This window comes from Schistocerca piceifrons, chromosome 8 (genome assembly GCF_021461385.2).
Source record: "Schistocerca piceifrons isolate TAMUIC-IGC-003096 chromosome 8, iqSchPice1.1, whole genome shotgun sequence".
NCBI lineage: Eukaryota > Metazoa > Arthropoda > Insecta > Orthoptera > Acrididae > Schistocerca > Schistocerca piceifrons.
Window position 1 is genome coordinate 177,590,382 of NC_060145.1, and position 24,834 is coordinate 177,615,215.

The following is a 24,834-nucleotide window of genomic DNA, read 5'->3' on the forward strand; positions in this document are numbered from 1 at the left end:
CTCTATTCAGCAAATAACTAACCGGCGAATAAAATGATGTCGTACAAACTCTAAGTTTCTTCATGGATAGCTTATTTCTCAGTTAGCTATCCCAGGCTTTAACCGGAGATTGTACAACTGACCCTAAACGGCTAGAAATCGTCGGTTAGGTAATCCTGAGTTTATTCTCTAGTGAAGAGTTATTCCGGATTCGCACAACGCGTTTCTCTCGCTATTCCTAGAATAGAGCTTAACCGGCTGCTAACCAGAGATCGTACAACCAACCCGAATGTTTGAGATCAGCGATGTCATACTATTTCCAAGGAGATTAAAGATTCTAAATTGTTTTTCGACCATAGATATGACCGAGGAAATTGCTTGATATATCTTTGCGTACTTAAGCATCGCTGCTGTGTTGTTAGTCGTAATTTACGTCAGATGATTCTGGGTGTACTTGTTCGTAAGAAATATGTTTCATTAACATACCTTTAGAAACTTAATTTTTTTAACGTGTGCTTTTTATCGTTTAGAGATTGAAAGGCACCTTCGTGTTCCGCAGATTAATAGTGAAAGTCAATTTCGTGTGATAAATTGCAAAAAATCAAGATGCCAGAAAACGAGTACGGCTCGATAAAAACTGAGGAGGAGGCGCAGATTCCACCTGATAGATCCCAAAGGCTAACGAATGAAGATTTTAGGAAACTTCTCATGACACCAAGGTCGTCTGTTCCATCGTCACTGCCTACTGCTCCATCAAGGGATGCTGTACCACCAACTCCAGATGCTGAAGGTGAAGATAGAGCGGAGAGACGGCGTAAAAAGAAAAGCTTTTACGCAAAGCTCAAAAAGCAAGAAGATGATAAAATGGCCGAACTGGCGAAAAAGTACAGAGACAGGGCGGGCGAAAGGCGTGATGGTGCCAATCCAGATTATCAGGCAGAAGACCCACTCTCAACAGCTAGTGGGTATAGAGCTGTTGCTCCTGATCTTAAATCTGGAATGGATGCTGCAGAACGACGAAGGCAGATGATTCAGGAATCCAAATTCTTGGGAGGTGATATGGAACATACCCATCTTGTGAAAGGCTTGGATTATGCTCTTCTTCAAAAGGTTCGTTCTGAGATCCAAGCGAAAGAACAAGAACAAGAGGAAGAAATGGAGAAGCTTGTAAAAACAAAAAAAGAACGCAAAGACGAGGAAGAAGAGATGCAGTTCAAGACGAGGCTTGGTCGGAATATATACAGAGCTGTTTTTAAGATGAGACCAGCTGAACGCAATGAGCTATTTGTACCTGGGCGCATGGCATATGTTGTAGACTTGGAAGACGAATTAGCTGAAAGTGATATCCCAACTACTTTGATACGTAGTCGACAGGACGTTCCTGCTCTTGAATCAACTGCCACACTTACCACAAATGACATTGTCATCAATAAGTTGGCTCAAATATTGTCATATCTGCGTGCTGGTGGTCGACATGGAAGGAAAGGAAAGAAGAAAGGCGCTGCAGCTGCTGGAAAGAAACTAGCACAGCCACAGGACGACAGTATATATGGAGAAATTGGAGACTATATTCCAACTGGGCGTCGCCAAGATGGAAGGACAGTCCGATCTGGCCCATACTTTGAGAAGCCCGGTGAAGGAGATGGTGATGATGTGCTAGATGATCGCCCAACAGTTGAAGAACACCGAGAGCCTGAACCGCCTCCACCACAAGCAGCTACAGCTCCTGCCCCTCAAGCAAGACGACAAGAACCTAGTCGTGCCCAGCAATTGCTTACTCGTTTGGCAGCTGAGCCGGAGGGCTATGCAGAATGCTACCCCGGACTTGAAGAGATGCAGGATGCTATTGATGATTCAGATGATGAAGTTGATTATACTAAAATGGATCTCGGCAATAAAAAGGGTCCAATTGGACGATGGGATTTTGATACACAAGAAGAATATTCTGATTATATGAACAGGTATGAAGTATTAAGCAATTGTTATTTCCTGGTGCAATCAAATTTCTATTTTTATATTGTGTTGTTGTAATATAAAAATATAAATGTGACTGATTCAGGAATTAAAAATTGTTTTGACAAATCCAGAAATTATGACATTTCCCTATGATTGAAGTGTCACATTTTGTTACATTGTGTGCAGTCTTCTATATGTTTAGTGTGTTTCTTTCGAGCTAAGTATAACCTTTAGCTTTTATTCTTTAGTCGTGGCTTATGCGATATTTGTTTTAGCTTACTTGGAAATGATGTTTAGAGTGACATTCATAATTTAATTGAAATTTATTATCTCATTTTTAGGCGTACTGTTAAATCTTAACGGTGAATTAGTTCCGATACTCACTGAGTGAAGTTTAGATAGATATACCTTATCATCATCAGTCTTCCTCATGTACTGAGCTGATTTGTGCCCTTCGGGCTGAACTAGAAATGGCGTACTTCGAATTAGACAGGTTGAAGATGGAAAGAGACAATGATAGCTGGGAACAGGTAACAAGTTGTAGTCAGAAGGAGAAAACTTCATAAATCACTTTACAGATGCCAGTGAGCAATCAGTTTGATCTGCTACCTGAAGCAGAAGAGCCTCAAACAGTTTTTGAGCAAAGTAGGGTGCAGCAGACTCTTAGTAACAAATGTAATGCTAGGTTGGGAGTAAAGTCAAGCAGAAAGAAAAGAGTCCCACTGTTAGGTAGCAGTCGTGGGAGAGGTGTAGGCCAATTGCTACAGGATAGGCTAGGAGTCGAGTACCATGTCACAAGCAGTGTGAAACCTACTGCTAAGCTTAGCCAGGTTACAGAAAACCTAGGGGCCTTGTGCAAAGATTTTAATGGTTAGGACCTTGTTCTTATATTAGGAGGTACAGGAAACAGCCTGGCTAGCAATTCGAACTACATTATTAGCTGTAACCTGGGTGTAATAGGAGCAGCAAAAGCTCACACTCCTGTGGGGTTTGTGGATGTTTTGCATTGCCATGACCAGCCCTGGCTTAATACGGCTGTCAACCGTGTTAACAGAGTGCTGGGGGGATTACTGTTGGCAGAAACTATATCTCATATCTGTGCTGTGCCTGTTGATCCAATAGGGAGGTGGGGTTACACTAGTTATGGCTTGCATCTGAATAGAAGCGGGAAGGATAGATTAGTTGATCTTCTTGCAGAAAATGTGAGGGGGGCACACAAGACAAAATACCTGTGATTACTGGAGTAAGAGGGACACATTTTTTAGGTTAAAAAAGTCAGGTTACGGACAGAGAGTATTGAAAGAGATTGAAACAGAACATTGCCATAATGTCTGTAGCAGTATCCATAGAAATAAAATTTATGTGTTTCACCAGAACATCAAAGGATTGAAAAATAAGATAGATGAGCTTCTTGTATGCCTAGAAAATGGGGTAAATTCTGAAGGTATAGAAGTTGTGTGTCTCTCTGAACACCATGTAACTGCAGGGTTGGAGAAGTTAAATTTAAGGGTTTACAGATTAGCATCTTATTCATGTAAAGTCTACATAGAAAAAGGAGGAGTTGCTACTTATATAAAAACTGGACACGAAGTCAAAAATATTGAAACAAATAGTTTTTGTGTAGATCAGATCCTTGATGCATGTGCATGTGAGTTGCTACTGCAATATACTTCTGTAGTAATTGTAACAATCTACAGATACCCTCAAGGTACCTTCAGCTATTCAAGAAAAAGCTAGAGGAATTACTGAGCCACCTGCCACACAAAAAGAAGCAGTTAGTGGTTTGTGGTGATTTTAATGTAAATTTCTTAAAAGATACGGATAGGAAAAATGAGCTAGAATCTTTGTTTGGTTGTTTCAATCTAGTATCTGTTGTAAATTTTCCAACTCGTGTGTAGCAGGATAGTAGATCACATTTTCATAGACAGAAGCGTCTGATCCCACCCGTCGGCTTTGACCCGTGACGTAATGCTGTTGTGGTGTGTGACGTCACGATGGCGCAGAATTTAATTTGTGAGAGTGGCGCGTTTGTAGGTGTCGTTTTCATGCAATCGGTGGTGCCCTCTGGTGGTGTGTTAGGTGATGTTTTTGGTTTAGTTTGCGAGTGTGGCGTCGTGTGTGAATTTTGGTAAATTGCTTTTTTTACGTCTTTGGTAGGTATGGATATGACTGACAGGGTCAACAGTTTTCGGTTGTCGGCTATGATGGGGGACAGTGTGTTGTCTCTAATAAAATTTCTTCAACTATTCGGATTTTTGGATGAAGTCGTGAAGTGTTCAGTATGTCATGAAGAAATGAGGCTTACTTAAAGTTCCGGCGTCTCGGACCAGGGACAGCTGTATGTGGAGATGTCGTAAGGATAACAGGTCAAGGGAAGTGTTCGATCCCAATGTGTGGCTGTGATTGTTGGTATTGGGAGATGTTTTTGAGCGGAAATACGGAAGCGTCCAATCCCGCCCATTTGCTTTGACCCATGACGTCACAAATATGGCGGAAACGACCATAAACCACGATTCCAATATGGCGCATATAAAGTCGGTACATACACATTATGAGATCGAAAAAGAAACACACACTCTTTCCACAAAAAGCATAATGACACTAACGGGACAAGCATGGGAAATGGGGTGTTTTTGGGTGGGGACAAACTAAATATAAACAAATTTAGACGCCCACCCCCATACAAAACCACGCAAAACGACGAAAAAAAACCATCATCACAAAACTCCCCAAATACCACTAAACACAATATCATCTGGAATCGGACACTTCCCTTGACCTATATAGCTCAACAGCAGCTCCCGATCCCATAAATTAGGATCAAACACTTCCCTTGGCCCATATAGCTCAAAAACATCTCCCGATACCAATATCAACATACACAGCCACACATTGGGATCGAACACTTCCCTTGACCTGCGCACTGTTAATTTTATCCGTCATATCCAGTCCTGAACAAAAACAACAACCTATTAATTTTACTAAGATTACCACACGATGTACAGCGAACAACACTAAATTAACCTTCACAAAAAATCGTTAACTCACTGAAACGAATTCCACTACAAACACAGCCGACACTCGAACAACTCTGGATAATGAGCAAAAGCAAACTGAGCCCATTACACCACACAAACGAAGACCCTGAACATACCACCAGAGAGCACAACAAACCACAACACGACGACATCTACAAACATGCCACACTCGCAAACCAAACTCCGTGCCGTCATGACGTCACACGCGACAACACCCTTACGTCACGGGTCAAAGCCAACGCGTGGGATCAGACGCTTCTGTCGACCCTTTTGAGCCATATAGGTCAAGGGAAGTGTTAGGTCCTAAATTATGGGATCGGAAGCTGCTGTTAAGCTATGTAGGTCAAGGGAAGTGTTCGATCCCAATTTATGAGATCGGGGGCTGCTGTTGAGCTATATAAGTCAAGAGAAGTGTCCGATTCCAGATGATATTGTGTTTAGTGATATTTGGGGAGTTTTGTGATGTCGGTGTTTTTCGTTGTTTTGCGTGTTTTTTATGGGGATGGGCATCTAAATTTGTTTATATTTATATATCTAAAAACACAGATGATGTGACTTGCCGAACGAAAGTGCTGGCAGGTCGATAGACACACAAACAAACTCAAACATACACATGAAATTCAAGCTTTCGCAACAAACTGTTGCCTCATCAGGAAAGAGGGAAGGAGAGGGAAAGACGAAAGGATGTGGGTTTTAAGGGAGAGGGTAAGGAGTCATTCCAATCCCGGGAGCGGAAAGACTTACCTCAGGGGAGAAAAAAGGACAGGTATACACTCGCGCGCGCGCGCGCGCGCGCACACACACACACACACACACACACACACACACACACACACACACACACACACACACACACACACACACACACACACACACACACACATCCATCCGCACATTTGTATTTAGTTTGTCCCCACCAAAAAAAACCCTGTTTCCAGCACTTGTCCCATTAGTGTCATTAGGCTTTTTGTGGAACGTGTGTGTGTGTGTGTGTGTGTGTGTGTGTGTGTGTGTGTGTGTTTTACGATGTATTTTCGTCCTCATAATGTGTGCGTAACGACTTTATATGCGGCATATTGGAATCGTGGTTTATGGTCGTTTCCGCCATATTTGTGACGTCGTGGGTCAAAGCAGACGGGCAGGATCGGGTGCTTTCGTATTTCCCTCTGGCTGAAACAATTAATGTATACCCAATTGTTAATGGGCCATCTGATCATGGTGCACAGTTAGTGGAAATAACACATAGCACCTTACAGGCTTCAGGCTGGTTCATACAAGGCAGGGAGGTTTATTGATGCGAACAGGGTACAGAATTTTAAGAGCAGCCTAGAAGAGGTAGAATGGGATGAAGTATACACAGAAAATGATGCTAATGCCAAATTCAGTTTACTCCACCTGAAATGTTATCCAAAAAAGCGATTTTACAGTCAAGTAAGCCATCAATTACTAAGGAAATTAAGATATTGTATAAGAGGAAGAGGGAAATATATGGACAGGTCAAAATAAGTCAGGATCCAACATTACTTGCTTGCTACAAAAGATACTGTAATATTATAAGGAAATTCATTAAGAAGTCGAGAAGCTTATGTGTTCTGACAGAAATTAATAATGCGAATAATAAAATTAAAACTATACGGAATATTGTCAAACTGGAGATGGGACAGCCTGACAGTGTACAGCATATCATAGCGATAAAGCTAAATGATGATGTTGTGAGTGATAATTCACAAGTTGCAAGTATTATTAACAATCGCTTTCTGAATGTAGCAGCAAAAATAGGGTTAAAGGGTTCAGTTGGAAAAACAAAGAAATATGTTAGAAATGTCATTCCCCAGGACTTAGGCCTTTAAAAATAGCACCAACATCCCCCATTGAAATTAAGGGAATTATAAATATAGTGAAAAACAAGAGCTCATGTGGTGTTGATGGAGTCTCTAACAGAATTTTGAAGTGTTCTAATTTAATAAGTGGAGTCCTTAGTGATATATGTAATGCTTCGCTGGCACAGGGAATTTTTCCAGACAGATTGAAATATGCAATTGTGAAACCTCTTCATAAGAAAGGGGACAAGAGTGACTTAAATAATTATAGACCAGTCTCATTGCTGACTTCATTTTTTAAAATATTCGAAAAAGTTAGGTATTCAAGAGTAGTCTCACATTTAAGTGAAAATAATTTACTCAGCATGTCACAGTTTGGATTCCGGAAGGGTTATTCGACTGAGAATGCTATCTACACATTTACCCATCAAATAGTACATGCCCTAAATAACAAATTATCACCAATTGGTATTTTTGTGATCTTTCCAAGGCATTTGACTGTGTGGATCATCTCTCACTCCTAGAAAAACTCATGTTTTATGGAATTGAAAAACTCAAGTTTTATGGAATTCAAGGCTATACACACATCTGGTTTGAATCATACTTAATGAACAGAAAGAAAAAAGTTGTACTGAATAATACATATAATGTTGGGAGGGTGGTAAATTCTAGCGAATACGGAGTTATCACAAAGGGAGTCACACAGGATTCAATTTTGGTCCTCTGCTGTTCCTTATTCATGTGAATGACCTCTCTCTTAATGTTCAGCAAGCTGAACTAGTACTTTTTGCAGATGACATGAGTGTTATATAAATCCCATTCCAGAAAAAGCAGCTGAAGATGATGTTAAGGATGTCTTTCAAAGATTATTAAGTGGTTCTCAGAAAATGGACTCTCCCTTGATTTTGAAAAAACTCACCATATCCAGTTCTGTACACCAAATAGTCATACAGACAATTGATGTAGAATATGAACAGGGCTCAGTTAACAGGGTAGATTTCTCCAAATTTTTGGGTGATTACATTGATTACAACTGGAAGAAGCATATTACTGAGCTTCTCAAACAGTTAAGTTCAGCTTCTTTTGCTCTTCGTATAATCGCTAGTCTTGGTAATAAACAGAACAGCCTCCTAACGTACTCTGCATATTTCCACTCAGTAATGTATTATGGAATAGTTTCCTGGGGTAACTCACTACTTAGACATAAAGTATTGATTGCACAAAAGAGAACAGTGAGAATAATTAGTGGTGTTCGCCCAAGGACATCATGTAGGCACCCATTCAAGGAGGTAGGTATTTTAACTTCACCATCAGAGTACATATATTTGGAAATGAAATTCGTTATAAGTAATCCATCTCAATTCGCGAAGAACAGTGATGTTCATACATACAACACTAGAGGGAAAAATGACCTTTCCTAACCGTTATTGAAACTGTCAGTTGCTCAAAAATGATTACAGTATTCAGCAACGAAAATCTTTGATCATTTGCCCAACAACATAAAGTGTCTGGCAGGTAGCAGATCAAGTTTTAAACCTAACTTAAAATCATTACTTTTGGACAACTCCTTCTATTCCATGGACGAGTTTGTTTCAGAACTGGTAAAATAATAATAATAATAATAATAATAATGTACCTCTAAATGTAGTTGCATGTGTAGAACTAAAAATTTCAGTAATATTAATATTAGCACTATTTGTGTGTGTGTGTGTGTGTGATAATCTGACTTGTTTCACATCACATTAATAAAATAATCGTGAAAATGATCTATGGAACATGACATAACTAAACTAAACTAAGCTGGGGATTACAGAAGTGTCATTCCACCCATCTGCCTTGGCCCATGACGTCATCAGTATGGCGGAAATGCACAAAAATACATATAAATAAGACAATATCATCTCCCTCCAAAAGTACAATCAAACTAATGGGACAACTGCGGGAAACTGGGGGTTTTAGGGAGAGAACAAGCTAAATATAATAGAAAAAAACACACCACGAACCTAAAACACAAAACGACGAACAAAAAGAAAAGAGGAAAAAAAAATTACAACATTCCACTACACCAACAAAAATATGCAGGAAACGGACATTTCCCTTGACTATATAGGTCAGTTACAGGTGACAATACCGAAACACCAACACCTACAACTACAACTATGAGAATTGGAATCGGACATTTCCCTTGACAAGATAAGTCAACCACAGATGATGATACCAAAACACCAACACCTACAACTACGAAAATGGGAATCGGTCATTTCCGGTGACCTATACAGGTCAACCACAACTATTGACACCAAAAAACCAACACCTACAAGTATGAAAAATAAAACCAAAACCACAACCTCAAAAATCCACAAATCAAACGTCCCTGCATAAATTAAAACACTTTCAATGCACCATAAATACATAAAACATCACAACTCGAGGAGGGAGGGAGAGGGGGGGGGGGGGAGAGAGAGAGAGAGAGAGAGAGAGAGAGAGAGAGAGAGAGAGAGAGAGAGAGAGAGAGAGAGAGAGAGAGGGGGGGGGGGGGGGGGGGAGTCACTTACCACCAACAAATTCTGGTGCTGCAAACTATGTCGGCCAGCCCAACCCCTGCTACTGTCAGTCTGTCTTTGTGTCATCTGTGGTATATGTACTTCAGAGGATAGATTGATTTATCATGCTGCCTGTTGTCCAGTTTGGTGAGCATCCCATCCATATGTATTCCTTATGAAGAGATCCTTATGGCTAGTTAGAGGTGCACAGCATGCATATAAAGATTGGACATTGGGATCTGATCGAGTTGGTTCCCTCAATTCTGAGTAACCAATTGTTAGTGAGTCACCTTTTAAAATTATCATAATTTTTGTGAAACTGATACATATATTTTGATTATGGATACTTATCTCATGTCTGACAAGTAAGTTATTTCTCTTGAAAGGAGTTTTCACTTGAGAAAACTGTAATAATTCAAGGAGACAGAATGGGTGACCAGTACTTCCTGTCAGAAGCCAAAATTTCAGGAACTGATGACCTCGCTGTTTGGTCTCATTCTCTGAATTAACCAACCAACTAAAATTTCAGTAGTGACAATAGACACTTTCAAAAAAATAAAAAGTTATTACCTATCTTGTAACTTTACTGTCAGTTCTTTCATCAGGAAAGAAAGAAGGATAGGTTTGGGAAGCAGGGGCAGGTCACTCAGATCCCAGGCTAGGAGTGGCGACCTTATCATGAGGACTAGGCAAGACAAAGGTGAAGGTGTTGGTGTCAGAGAGAGTAAGTCAAAATAGTACATTGGCAAGTATTGTGCCTTCTTCAGTCCAGTGATGATAGAAGATGAGTGCTTGGTAGCCATTCTGTCTACTTGTAATTTTACAGAATAAAATATTTTGGCAGGTAAATGATTTGTCTCTTCCCAGATGTTGAAATGCTAATGACGGCAGATATAATGCTCCGTAATCAGAATGCAAACCCCCATGTTTCTCATTATCGTCCTCAATATCAGATCTCTACATACCTGTTTTGTCCCAAGGATCCATTTTAAAGAAAAGAAATTTAACTTGCATATCTAATCGATGTTATTGCAAAAGTTTCTTTAAGTTTTTAAATGTTAACACTGTAAGCTAGGAATGAGATTGCTTTGCAGAGCTAAAAACAGACTCTAGAAGTATGAAATTGGTGCAAATTTGGGCAGTACTGGAAGTTCTCATTCCATCCATCTGCTTTGACCCATGGCATCATCAGGATGGCGGACATCCTCTGTTTCCAGCACATACAAAATGGCATCACTAAATACGAGGGTTATTCCAAAAGTAAGGTCCGATCGGTCGCGAAATGGAAACGACTATGAAAATCCGATAAAGCTTTGCACAGATGTGTTGGGTAGTGTCTCTAGTATAACCCCAGTTAGCATCACGTCGCTCTTCTCATTTCTGAGCTCGCAGTGAGTGCGTAAAGATGTCTAGAAAATAGTGTCTGCCGCCAAGTACGAGGGCCTGGTGAGAAATTTCGCCTGAAGCTATGCAGCCAACATTACATAACTGTCGTGCTGTTTCGTCTTCACGACAATTCTCAGCCGCATTCTGCAGGGGCAATGAAGATGCTCCTGCATCGTTTTCAAATGGAAATGTTAGATTACCCACAATACAGTCCGCAATTGTCTCCCCCTGAGTTTCATCTCTGGTCACATGAACCGCTGTCTTTGAAGACAACATTTTGACACAGACAACGAGGTGTAGGCCAGCGTGGAGAATTGGCGGAAAGCACTGGCGGCTGCCTTCTATGATGAGGCTATTGAAAAGTTGGTACAACGCTATGACAAAAGTCTAAGTCAGAACGGCGACTACGTAGAGAAGTAGCTGAAAGGTGTAGCTAATTGTTACAAGTAAAACATTTCTGATGTTCACTGTGGTTTCAATTTGGCAATCAATCGGACCTTACTTTTGGAATAACCCTCGTACATCTGCAAACAATGATAAAAATGATGCAAAATATTTAACTCCAGCAATAAAATTAAATTAATTGGACAAATGTGGAAAGTAGCAGTGGAAGGTTTAGTGTGGGGTCGAGCTAAATACATGACATTGCCAATAATGGCACTGTCCCCAAAACAAATATTATCCACAAAATCAAGCACAAAAAATGATCAACATTCAACACAGTGCTATGAATATAAAAACCGTACGAAGTGTACATTTCAATGGACCTGTGTAGCTCAAACAAAGCCTACAATTAAAAAAAAAATCTGCACACAGCTCAAATAACAGGTATCACAATTTGCACTTTATCTACATAGCTTGAAAGATTCCCTCAATACTGAAAGACCCACAATCAAAAATGCAGACCTGAACATTTCACGCCACCAATCAAAATATACAAGCAACTATAAACCTAAACAAACATACTCTACACAATGCAAGTAAAAGCAAATAAAACAAGAAAAAAATATACTTACCAGCCAGAGGTACTGACACACAAAATTAGGTTAGCCACCCCCAACCAACGGGCACACGTGCACCACACACACACATATATATATATATATATATATATATATATATATATATATATATATATATATATATATATATATGTGTGTGTGACACACACACACACACACACACACACACACACATATATATATATAATCAGGGACTGATGACCTCAGATGTTAAGTCCCATAGTGCTCAGAGCCAACACACACACATCCTCCAAACTATCCATAACACCCTCCCCCCCCCCCCCCCCCCCCCCCCCCTGAAGACATCAATCCAGCCCAGCCAATACAATACCCAAATCAAAATACAGCTAACAAAGTTAACAACATTAATGCCTTGCAAACAAAGAAAGACCTAGCCTTAGAAAACAACTGTGATTAACTCCCCAATGTCCCCCTCCCAACACTTACTCCACCCCACACAAACTACACCAACAACAAATAAGCTATTCGACTGACAACTCTCAGGCTATCCACTTTTCCCTAATCTGCTCAGAAAATGACAAAATACATGCTAATTATTTAGGACACACTTCCACCAGCAGTACTCATCCAATGAGACTACAATGTGGAAGAGTGCATTCTCCCCCTTCCTATAGTGGATTTAATAGCCCCACAATATCCTTCTATTGTATTGATATGCCCTATTACTATAATCTTTAAAGTGAATACTGTGTTTACAACTAAATGATCATACCCCCCTTTCACCAAAATCCTTATATGATGATAAAACATTTGAAAGTACAGTTATACCTTGTTCAGTGTAATCTTCAGTTAAACCCACTAATACCCATTTAGTTCTATGGTCAGCCACGTAAAAGCATCTGAAAACCCAGCCACCGGAAAAACATCTGAAAACTGATCCTCTGACACAGCCCCCGCCCCCTCCCCATCCACAAACCTACGCAAGAACCAGCCCTCACAAACTTCCTTTCATCAAACTGAGAGTCTTGATGTCCACTACCACCACCACCGCCGCCATCTCTGTCATCTTCTCTCTATACTTAATTAATTCAGAACATGCTTTTCTAGTAAATGGAAACTAGTCTAACACAGCGGTCACTTATTTCAGTGTCATGTGCACAGATATCAATGGAAGACTGACGACAAAAATAGTAAGTAACCAAAAAGTATTTCACATGGCCAACCTAGAAGTCTAGAGCGAGGTGTCCCTATGTATGGATCACCACATGTGACAATGCCACATATAAAGGTCCCTAGTGTGAGACGCAGGGACTTTGGTCAAATTCATATGTTGATGACAGACATGGCATTGAACGAGTTCTGCAATCAAGCCAGAAAGCGCCAAAAACTTGATTGTGCACAGCGTGTCATCCCTCATTGCAGCTGACAATGAATGATGTGTGAACTTCCATCATATCCATTGCAAAAAAAAAAAAAAAAAAAAGAGAGAGAGAGAGAGAGAGAGAGAGAGAGAGAGAGAGAGAGAGAGAGAGTGAGAGGAAAAAAGAAAAACACTATTAAATTTCTGACCATTAGAAACACATAGTGTTAATAATACCTATCGTAAATGCATAACCCCAATACACAAAATCAAAGTAACTTACTAGCAAACTGGCACACACTATTCCAGTCACAATATTTGCAGCCATAGAAGTAGTCATTTATTTCATTTTTTGAAAGATATTGTGGCTCCCTTTGATTAAAATCTATGTAATCAGTAAAGCTGCTATTGCAATTGCAGCTGGTTGGTCATCTACAAGAGGAGTACTGTGAAAATTGTGTGCTTCAGCTCATGCCAGAAATTTAAAAAATATGTGTGCCATGTTTTTATGTTGTTATTACACCCATAGTCTCAGTGTTTAGCTTACAGACTGCATCTGCATTGAACGAGGCTGAGGCCACATACACAAAAAATTGGAACAAAAAAGTATGCTCTGTTACCATTGATTTCACCTTCAGTAAAAGACATCTTAATGTACACCACTGTGAATCCCCAACTACAAAAGTTAATCATTTATTTCAGACCCCCCTGTTTTATCGTATCATCATAGGCTACTGCTGACTAACAAGTATGATATCTTATTTTGGGCCCTCAGGAGCTCATTTATTGAGAGTTCTCTGGTGACTGTATGGACAAATTCTGGAGCCATAAACTCTACCGCTATGTTGGCAGACACTTGCAACATCCATAGCTTATTCCAGGGTCTAATGTTTCTTACTTGCCTATTACTTACTCATACACTTCATGTATTCTAAATGCCTGTTTGAAGTATCATGGTCCTTCACAACCAAATCAATGCTGTGCTTGTCAGATCAACACAATAGCCTCCCAGTTTACCATATTAATTAAGATTTATGGCTGTTTTATTTCAGAGAATCCTCATACCTTTTACATTCTCCTCTCTGAGTGTATTGTCCATCCACGAGATGAACGTACAGGACTTGCTTAGGGAGATGACGTGTTACTTATGGACCACTTGACCAGTTTGTCGAAGTTGATGTTTGAAAAAGTGGGAAGTCCAGGTTGGAATATCAACAATTATGGAAAGGATAGATCGTTATTCACTGTATAGGTGACGCTTTAAGTTTCAGACAGGCGCAACAGAAAATCTGCTACACACTGAGATTTTGGCCAAAGCCTTCTTTCAGAAAGAAAGGAAAACGCCCCCCCTCCCCCCACGCACACACACGCATGTGTGTCATGCACACATGACACATGACCACTATCTCCAGCCACTCTGGCCAGACTGCAACTGTTGAGTTGAACAATATCAGCAATCTGGACTGGGGCAGGAAAGGTGGAGGGACAGTGGGGTATTGGTAGGGGGAGAGAAGATCAGTGCCTAGTAGAACATGCAGGGACTTGAACAAGACTGCCAGCACCACCTTGAGGAGGCTGGCTGGGGGGGGGGGGGGAGAACACAGTGTAAAAAAGAAGAGAGGCAGAGAGGGGAAAACGACTGGTGAGTGCGTTAGCACACAGAATAAGATGTCTCGGCTCTGAGTTCATATCATGAAGATATCTTCAATGAACCTCAACAGGGAGGAGTTTGGGGTTTTGGCAGGCTAGGAAGGTTTCCTGTAGGTGACTCATGAACAGGTTGACATAGGGTGTGCCATTGGGTGCCCGTTGCAGTGCTGCAGATTTGTTTGTGTACTGTCCATGCAAAGGAGTAGTAGTTGTATGTTAGGATAAAGTTTGTAAAGTATGTGAGTTAGTGGGTTTGGAGAGTGAAGGGTGTTGGGAGAGTTAGTGATCAATAGTGGCAAGATCATATGCATGAGGGATGTTGGGGTATAGGGAAGTGGTGTGAACTGTGATGAGTAGGGATCCAGGAGGTAGGAATGATGGAAAGTTGGTGAAGGAAGGGGTTGGTATCTTTGATGTAGAAGGCTGGGTTTTGGGCAATTGGTTGGAGGTGTTGGTCAGTGAGAACTGAAATTCTTTCAGTGAGGGTACAATAACAATCTGGTGTTCAGGATTGTTGGGATTGGTGATTTTGGGGAAGCGTGTAGAAGGTGAGTGTGTGTGGGGTGCCGTAGGGGTGAGGAGGGAAATGAACTCAGGGAAAAAGTTCTGGGAAGGACCTAATGCTGTGAGCAGGTATTGGAAGTTATGTTGCACTTATTGGATGGAATCACTTGGCAGAGTTCATTGGTGGAGGTGTGAGACAATTGGCAGAGGCCTTTCACCAGGTGAAACCTGGTGGAACCTTTGGCTGTAGGTAGGGTGATTAGGTGACAATCTGTTTTGAGGCTGTGTATGGCTGTCCTTACTTCTGCTGAAATTTTGATGTTCTTAGGAAATGACATGGAGAAGCATAGTGAGCCCAGGTTGCAGGAAAGGAATGGGTTGGTTAGGTGGGTGGGTGAAAGGGAGGGAGAATCATGGTTGGATTGTGGTATGAACTGAGAGATCCAGGGTTCAGTATTGGGACTTGGTTGGCAGGATTGTTGGCAAAGAAGTGTTTCCATCGCAGGGATTGGGAGAAGGAGAGTAAGTCTTCGATATGTTCAGCATTTTGAAATTTGGGTGTAGGGCTGAAAGTGGGGCCGTTGGGTAGGACTGAAACTTTTGTGGGAGTGAGTAATTTGATGTAAATGTTAACAACAGTGTTCCGGGATTGTCTAGGCTCTGGATTTAATAGAGTGTTGGTAGTGAGATTTGGGAGACAATGCTAGCTGAAAAAGTAAACTATGCAGTAGCTGTGTGCTGTGAGGTGTGGCGAGGAGGAACACTGTGGGTAGGATAGGGGTTGAATAGTGGTGCCCCAAGGCAGCTGTAGAATGTCAGCAGATTGGATAACTTATGGAGGCAGTGTCTGGAATGCTCTTCCTGATGAAACTGAATCCCGTGCTCTCTGGCAACTGGAAGAGCATTCGACACATGACTTCCATAAGTTAATAAACCTGCTCCATTATCCAATCCAGTGTTCCAACTTGTCAAGATATCATTGCACCCAGACCCAGTCTAGCTGATCTTTTCAACTTGCCACATCTCCCTACCAACACTCCTTTAAATCCAAGACCAAGACAATTCTGGAACCCTGTTGTTAACCTTTCCACCAAAATCCTCGGCCCACAAAAGTTTCAGTCCTATCCAAAGGCCTCATCTCTCAGCCGTAAACCCAATTTTAGAAATGTTGGACTTGTCAAAGACCTACTCTCCTCCTCCTGATCCCTGCATTCAAAACACTGTTTTGCCACCAATCCCTCCAACCAAAGCCAACATAATCCCAACATTGAACCCTGACTCTCCCAGTTTATACTGCCATCAAACCGCGATCCTAACCCCCCTTCCAACTGACCACCCTCCCCACAGTCCTTTTACAATGGACATACATTCAAGAGGACAATGGTTTAAACTCGCATCCAGCCATTCTGATTTAGGTTTTCCATGATTTTCCTAAATTGCTTCAGGCAAATGCCAGGATGGTTCATTTGAAAGGGCATGGCCGACTTCCTTTCCCACCCTTCCCTAATCCGATGAGACTGATTACCTCGATGGTTGGTCCTCTCCCCCAAATCAACCAAGCAACCAACCAACCGACCAAAGTCCCTTCCTAAGAACACCAGCCTTTCAGCAGAACAAATGACAACCCTACCAGCCTCAAAATAGATCCTCGGTTAATCATTCTACATACAGACAAAGGTTCCACCAATGCTGTTATGAATAACAGTGACTACCTGGCCGAAGGTTTCTGCCAGTTGTCTCACTTCTCCACCTATAAGCTCTGCCAGAGTGCTTCCATCCCAGGAGTTCAACATAACTTCCAATCCATGCTTAAAGGATTAGGTCTTTCCCAAAACTTCTCACCTGAATCTGTTGTCCTCCTTACCTCTATGACACCCCACATATCCACTATCTGCATGCTCCCAAAAATCCACAAACCCAACAATCGTGGTCACCCCATTGTATCTGGTTGTTGTGCCCTCATTGAAAGAATTTCACCCCTCATTGACCAACACCACCAACCAATTACCCAAAATCTAGCCTCCCACATCAAAGATAGAAATCTTTCCTTTCCTCATGGATCACTATTTGTCACTGTTGTTGCCACTTCCACATACAGCAATATCCCTCATGCCTATGATCTTGCCACTATTGATCACTACCTCCCCCAACATCCTTCGGTCTCCAAATCCACTACCTCCTTCCTCATACACGTTCCTAATTGTATCCTAACATATAACTAATTTTCCTTTGAAGAGAAGGTATAAAAACAATTTCGCGGTACATCATTGATGATATCTTCATGATCTGGATTCAGGGCCAAGACACTGTATCCTTATTTTTTCACAACCTCAACACCACCTCTCCCATCCATTTCACCTGATCCTCTTCAACCCAATGTGCCACCTTCCTTGATGTTGACTTCCTCATCTCTGATACCTCCGACAACACCTCTATCAACATTAAAATCACAATAGTAACTGCATTTGGATGGTGCTGTCCTTCTCACACCAAAAAATCTGTCCCATACGGCCTGGCCACCTGGGGCAGTGTATCTGCTGTGACAAGAATTTCCTTGACCAATATACTGAAGGTCCCATAAAGGCCTTCACAGGCAGGCACCATCTCCTGGTCCACAATCTGATTTACTTTCAGTATTGCCACGCCCCTCCAATCTTCTCATCAGTCCCAAGAACTGATTACAAAGGAGCATCTCCTTCATCACCCAGTACCACCGCAGGCAGGAACAACTGGACCTTATACTTTGTCAGGGCTTTTGTTATCTACTATCACACCCTGAAATGAGAGATATCGTATCTAAGATCCTTCCCACCCCTTCTTAAGTGGTGTTCTGTTGTCCACCCAACCACCACAATATCCTAGTCCATCCCTGTGCCACTCCCAATACCAGCCCATCCCACAAGAATCATATCCCTCTGGAAGACCCAGGTGCGAGACATGCCCAGTCCACCCACCCAGCACTTTCTATTCCAGTCCTGTCACGGGCTTATCCTACCTCATCAGAGACTGAGCCACCTGTGAAAGTGCCCATTTGATACACCAGCTAAGCTGCTATCACTGCAAAGCTTTTACATTGGTATATTACTACCAGCCAGTTGTCCACACTTATAAATAGCCACCACCAAACCTTGGCCAAGACCAAAGTGAGTCACCATTGGCACAACATGTAGCTGAACATAATATGTTTGATTTCAATGGCTGCTTCACAACCTGGGCCATCCAGATCCTTCCCTCCACCAGCAGCATTTTTGAACTGTGCAGATGGTAGTTGTCTTTACAACATATTCTCTGCTCCCAAAATCATCCTGCTCGTAACCTACAATGATCTACTGTCTCCACACCCTCCACCCAACAGTTTCCACATCCTCGTGTCACCACCTACCAATCCACATTCCCTCACCATCGTAGTTGGCTGTTGTCTGCCAGCACACCCACCAATCTCTTCCCCTCTTTGCTCCTCTCCTTCTCAGCTGCTCCCTCCTGTTTCCCCACAGCCTCCCAACACTGCATGTGGCAGCTTTGTCCTGCTTCCTTCTAGTCCCTGCATGCCCCGCTAGACAGCAGTCACCTCTGTCAGTGCCTGCGCCACGCTATTTCTCCCACTTCCCTGTCCCATTCCAGATTCCTGCCTTTGTTCAACGCAACACTTGTATTCTGGCCAGAGTGGCGAGAGTTAGTGATCATGTGCACTCGAGGTGTGCCTTCACATGGGAATGTGTGCATATGTTTTCCTTTCTTTTCTGAAGAAGGCTTTGGCCAAAAGTTCAGTATGTAACAGCCTTTTCATTGTGCCCGTCTGCAGTTCAGTGTTTCATTTTGACAGTGGTTAGCAATCTATCCTATCCATAAGTGTTGAACTTAATGTTTTCATTATGTCACCTTGGTGCTAGTAGCACTTGTTTCATTTAGGACACTATTGTTATTTTGTTCATCTTTCCATTGTATTTCAATGTTCAATTCATATAGTGCAAATGATATTGCTCCAAGAGAATTACAAGCCTCTTGTATGTGATCCACATTTCAGAGCTGTAAGTTAGGATAAAGATTACAATAGACTGGTGCTCTTACAACTTAGTTCCAGTGCTGAGGTTGCAATCATCAGATATCCATTTGTAGCTGTGCTGGTGCATTTGAGGTATTGTTGAAATTTAACATTCATGTTTTCGCATGTTGACTATGTGACAGCTGAGGTAAAGCAAATGCTGTACGCTGTGTAGAAACATACCTCTAATTGTGATGGCAGGAGGTGTTGCTTGGGCAATAAAAATAGGTTGTTATAGGTTTTGGGTCTTTATATGTTAAGATCTTGTCTGGTGCTGTCTTTTAAGCTTCATTAAAGGTGTTGAGAATGACATGTAGCTCATCTCATGAGTTGGCCAAAATGATGTCATTATCTGTATGTTGGAGTTTGATCACACTAGTTGAAAATAGCCTTGTCATGGTTGTTGGTTAAGTAATGTTCCAGTCCTGTGTGCTTATTTCTACACACAATAGTAGTTCTGCTTTGACTGTATGAATGGTTGCACAAACATATATTGAGATTAAGGTGGGGGTGAATAGACACTCCTGTTTTACATCTGTCAATTACTGAGAAGTCCCTTTCATGTTGTTGCACTGCAGTTGAAAAACCTCAACATATTTTTGTGGGCAGCGAGTTAATCCAAGGATCCACATCAGTGTGTCTCACTGTACTGAATTAAAGGCTTTCACATGTATGGAAGGAGAATTGTGTGTTTATGACTTGTCAACTGTGAGGTCATTAGAGGCAGAGCACAAGTAGTGATAGGACCAACCACGTGTTTTCCTTGAATGATTTTAGATAAATCACAGAAAACCTAAATGAGAAATTGAACTGCCTTCCTCCTGAATGTGAGTCCTATGTACTAACCACTGCACTACCTCACATAGTAGGCTCTGGCAATATGTAAAAAGGTGATATACAGTGAATGATTTTGTTCCCTGCACTTCTCTTGCATTGGTGCAGGTTGGAAGATCATCTAAATGATCCATCGGTTAGGTCTGAAACCACACTGTGTATCAGATAAACATTTTTCAACTTGGGGTGTAAAGTGGTTGGGTAGAACTTTTCGATGATTGTTACTACGATCAGATGTTTGTGCTCTTTTGAAGATGGTGACAATTAATGCATCTGTTCCCATTTCTGTAACAGTTCTGTCCTGGAATCTGTATGACTAGTCCCCCACATGCTTTGCAAGCAGTTCCTCTTTCTTCCCCTAGGAATACTGCGTTACATTTAAATATTTTAATACACAAAAACCTTCATTACTGAAAGAAATTAATTGCAATGATGAATGGCCATAAAAATTTATACCTTGTAGCTATCTAAGCATTTCCTGATAAAGGCTCACCTCAGTCATCTTTCCCTCACCAATTGTGAGTTAGGCCATGATTATAAAGACTTTTTTTCCCCTTCTCATCCCATCAGATAAGTGTCCCCTGACCCAGGGTTCTGGGTGATTTCTGCTAAACCTTTCCACTTTATTTCACTTCACCCCTCTTCCTTCCCCTTCAGCTAGAAGAAGAAGCCACTGGCTCCGAAAGCTTGCATAAGTAAAATATTTTTTTGTGTGTGTTGCCCTGTCATTGTGTGGTGAGTAGATTTTTTATCTGTCAAATTGCATTTCATTATTTACTCTGTGACACCTGTCCTACACCACTCTCCTGTCTTCACCTATATCTATCTTCAAGACATTTTCCTGGACAATTATTGTCACTCCATTACAATACATAAACTTGTAAATGAATAACTTAAACAATTCCTTTTTTTGCTTCCCATGAAAGCTTTAGTAGATTCCAAGAATTCTGTGATATTTAATTCATGATTTTTTTCACCATCTTTCTTTCAGTTTATTTGCAGAATGAAGCTATTTTGTCCTCCCCCCCCCCCCTCTCCACCCTCACATGAACTATTTGTATATCCTATTTTTCCATATCCTACAATTCTGTCTGTATTGCACTAAGTTTTTGTTAATAGTTATTGTGTGAGGAAAAGTGTGGTATTGTTATAGTATGTTTCTCAGGGGTGATGGGTTCAGTTTTCCTGTCATGATCTAAGTTCATTTCTGGTCTTCTTAAATCACAACTCTCAGTTGTCAAGATGATTTCCTCTGCAGGGCAGTGGCTACTCCCTTTATACATCTGTGCTAAAGCTTCATAATGCCCCATCCCTAAGATTTTATTGCTGTAATACAAAGTGTTGAAATAGAGCACCATTATACAGGGTGGCTATATTAGCTTGGTGCATAAGTTTGTAGCATTTTTGTTTTGCATGTTGGTATTCCAGTTGCTGTGGGTTTATTTATCAATTGTCATTCTTTATTTGTACTTCACTGTTGCTATTTGAGTTTACATATTGTCATTTGGAGATAGTGACTGGAGCTGTGGACTCTAGAAAATGAAGTGAAGTGCCAAGTGAAGAAATTGGAACATTTCTGACATAGTCTCTTGTTTGAGTTCAATATGTGGGTGACAGGAGTGGAGGCAGCTAGAAACATTTGCTCCGTGTGTGTGAATAATGCCATTGGATAGCGCATAGCAGTAAAATGGTTTTCTTATTTTAAGGAGGATCGTTTTGGCTTTAGTGACTCTCCACATTCAAGAAGGCCTTTGGGGTTTAATGAAGATAGTTTTAATGTATTAATCCACAATGATCCATGTCAGTGTACTCGAGAACTGGCAAATGTAATGAACTGCGATCATTCCACGATTGCGTGACATTTGCATCAGTGGTGAAGATTGAGGAATCAGTTGTGGCTACCACATGGTCTAACTCAAAATAAAAATAGAAAAATAAAAAATCAGAGGATAACCATATGTGCATCTCTGCTTACTTGCTAACAGTTGGCTCATGAACAACACCAATCATTCCTATCTTGTATCCTTACTGGTGACAAGAAATCTTGTCTTTATGATAACATAAAGAGAAGAAAGGAATGGTTGAGCCCAAACAAAGCAGCAACTCCCCCTACAAAGACCTGCATGCATCCACAGAAGATGACATTATGCATCTAGTGGAACAGCGATGGTGTGGTGTACTACGAATTGCTTCCGTGAGGTGTAATCATCACAGCTGACATCTATTGTCAACAACTGAGACGTCTTGCAGACACAGTCCAAGAACAGCAATCAGGAATAATGTATGAAGTAACGCTACTTCACAATAACGCATCCTGCGTTCTGCTAGACTGACAAAAAACAATATACAGGAGTTAGGGTTGGGAAGTCATTCCGCACTGCCCTCAGATTTTCACCTTTTCTCTCTCTCTCTCTCTCTCTCTCTCTCTCTCTCTCTCTCTCTCTCTCTCTCTCTCTCTCTATCAGACAACTTCAATAAACTACTTTCCAGATGAAAATGCAGTCCAAACTTGACTCAACGAGTTCTTTGTCTCAAGACCACATGATTTTTACAGTCACGGAATTGAAAAGTTACTACAGCGTTGGCAGACTGTTGTAAATAGTGAAGGAGAATATATTATTCATGACATAAAGTCTCTGTTATGTGTATCTGTCATGTTTGTTTAATTTAGGGAACAATGCTATGAACTTATGCACCAACCCAACAGTGAAACTTGTGCTACCTGAACTAGTGTAGACAGAAAACTTTTTACTGAATGGGTACCCAATCTTATAGGACTTATGTTCAGTCTGTGCATTGCAGGAAGTGCATTGCTAGTAGTGTTTGTGTTGTGACTTGCCATTAGATGCCGGTACTGGAATGGTGATGTAGGAGGACCTCGGACCCCAAGGACTGAGGACATGCTGCATGTACAGCACGTTATTGTGATGTGCTTTGCCAACATGTGATCCCTGCCCTATGGGAGAGAGGTGCTTCAGACTGAGCAGTTTTGATGCACAATGGAGCACCACCTCACAGTGCTCATGATGCGACTCTGTTACTATATAACACATTTGGAGAAAACCAAATCATTTGGCTGATTGTTCCAAACTGCATGGCAACCAAGATCACCAGATTTGGACCCATGTGACATCTGGCTGTTAGGTTACCTGTAGGACAGGCTTTATCATCAGGACACTAATAGATATTGGAGGTTAAAGATGAGCATAGCGAGGGCAGTAGCCAACATCCCACCTGAGATGTTTTGGGCAGCAGTATAGCAATCTCTAGTGTGGTTCCAGGCTGTCGTGGATGCAGATGGTCATCATATTCAGTGACTTTTGTAACCAGGAACGTAAACATTGTACACAGTTAACAAATGTCACCTTCTAGTGTAGAATTTTTTTTCTCGTTGGTTTATTTGTCATTTATCTTCTATAGATCCTTACAAATGTTTCCACAAAGTTCCATTGTCCTATGGTCACTTGTTTTTTGTGGAGCCCTCTCATGTAGCAAAAGTTTGAGTGTAACCATCCTGTACACTGAATAGTGATTTTCTGGAATAACCTTTTCTTTTTGTTTGTATTGTATTAAGAAAATAGTACATTCTTATTGTTTCTGATACAGCAAAGAGGCATTGCCCAAGGCAGCCTTCCAGTATGGAGTGAAGATGGCAGATGGGCGGCGGACACGAAAATACCACAAAGAGAAAAATGAGAAAGCAGAATTGGATCGTGAATGGCAGAAGATCCAAAACATTATACAGAAAAGAAGAATACCAGGACCAGTGGGTCCAGAGCCAGACTTTAAAAAGCCAAAATATTAATTTTTTCTGCCTTTTGTATTTGCTTATGACTAACAGTCATTCAATAAACTGTATCTCTTACAGTACCTTTGTGCATAAAAATTGTTTATTGCTGTTATTTTCCTTACTAGTTGATCGTCTCTCTTTCATTTAACTCTGTGTGTGTGTGTGTGTGTGTGTGTGTGTGTGTGTGTGTGTGTGTGTGTGTGTGTGTGTGAGAGAGAGAGAGAGAGAGAGAGAGAGAGAGAGAGAGAGAGAGAATGCATTTGTAGCCTCTTAACAACTTTTTCTTTTAAGATACCTAGTGTTGTTTACAATGTATTGTTCCTTTGTAAAAGGAACTTACAGAACACAATATAATTTTGCTAGAAATGAATACATAATTTCGCAAATTGGGTATTTTTTATATAAAACTAGACTTTTTATCTCTAAATAATATATGTATAGTTCAGGGTCTTTTTTTATTTTTAGTGTCTTAAGTAATGTCACTTACAGTCATCTCAGGGTACAACCCAAATCTCTAATATACCCCTGCAAATTGATCCTGAAGTAAATAACTGTCTTCTCATTTATGCATATATAACAAGAAAGTTCTTAAGAGGAATATTACTAGATGCTAAATAAACAAACAAATATTCATAAGAAGAATATAATAATTTATTAAATGTTTCCTTGATGATTAAGTGTTAGGGGCATGTAATTAAAGTTTACAATTTGTGCAAATACACATTGAAACTGACCAGAAAATTTAATTTTACAGAGCTTTTCTTAAAGTTTTTCCAATAAATTAGCAAAATTCATTTCCTGAGTGCTTTGTTTATTTTACTTCTAGTTAGTTTGTATATTTTACTCCTAGTGTAATTCTAAGATGTAAAGTGCATAATACATAATAAATTATGTGTATGAAATCAATAAAGTTGGTCAAATTATATGTTTCTGTTTTCTAAAGTGTATG

General features: G+C 40.8%; 1 protein-coding gene across 1 annotated transcript; it reads left to right on the forward strand.

Moving 5' to 3' along the window:
* The first annotated feature begins 387 nt into the window (after positions 1-387).
* On the forward strand, positions 388-23,965 carry LOC124711874 (protein Red). The gene is made up of 2 exons (XM_047242113.1): positions 388-1,940; positions 23,702-23,965. The coding sequence occupies exons 1-2, from the start codon at positions 586-588 to the stop codon at positions 23,898-23,900; spliced, it is 1,554 nt and encodes a 517-aa protein (XP_047098069.1). The 5' UTR covers positions 388-585; the 3' UTR covers positions 23,901-23,965.
* The last annotated feature ends 869 nt before the right edge of the window (positions 23,966-24,834 follow it).

Excerpts from the sequence above, each read along its gene's own strand:
- LOC124711874 (XM_047242113.1), top strand. The coding sequence starts at position 586 with ATGCCAGAAAACGAGTACGGCTCGATAAAAACTGAGGAGGAGGCGCAG. Across the intron at positions 1,941-23,701 it reads TATTCTGATTATATGAACAG|CAAAGAGGCATTGCCCAAGG; the intron begins GTATGAAGTATT and ends TTTCTGATACAG.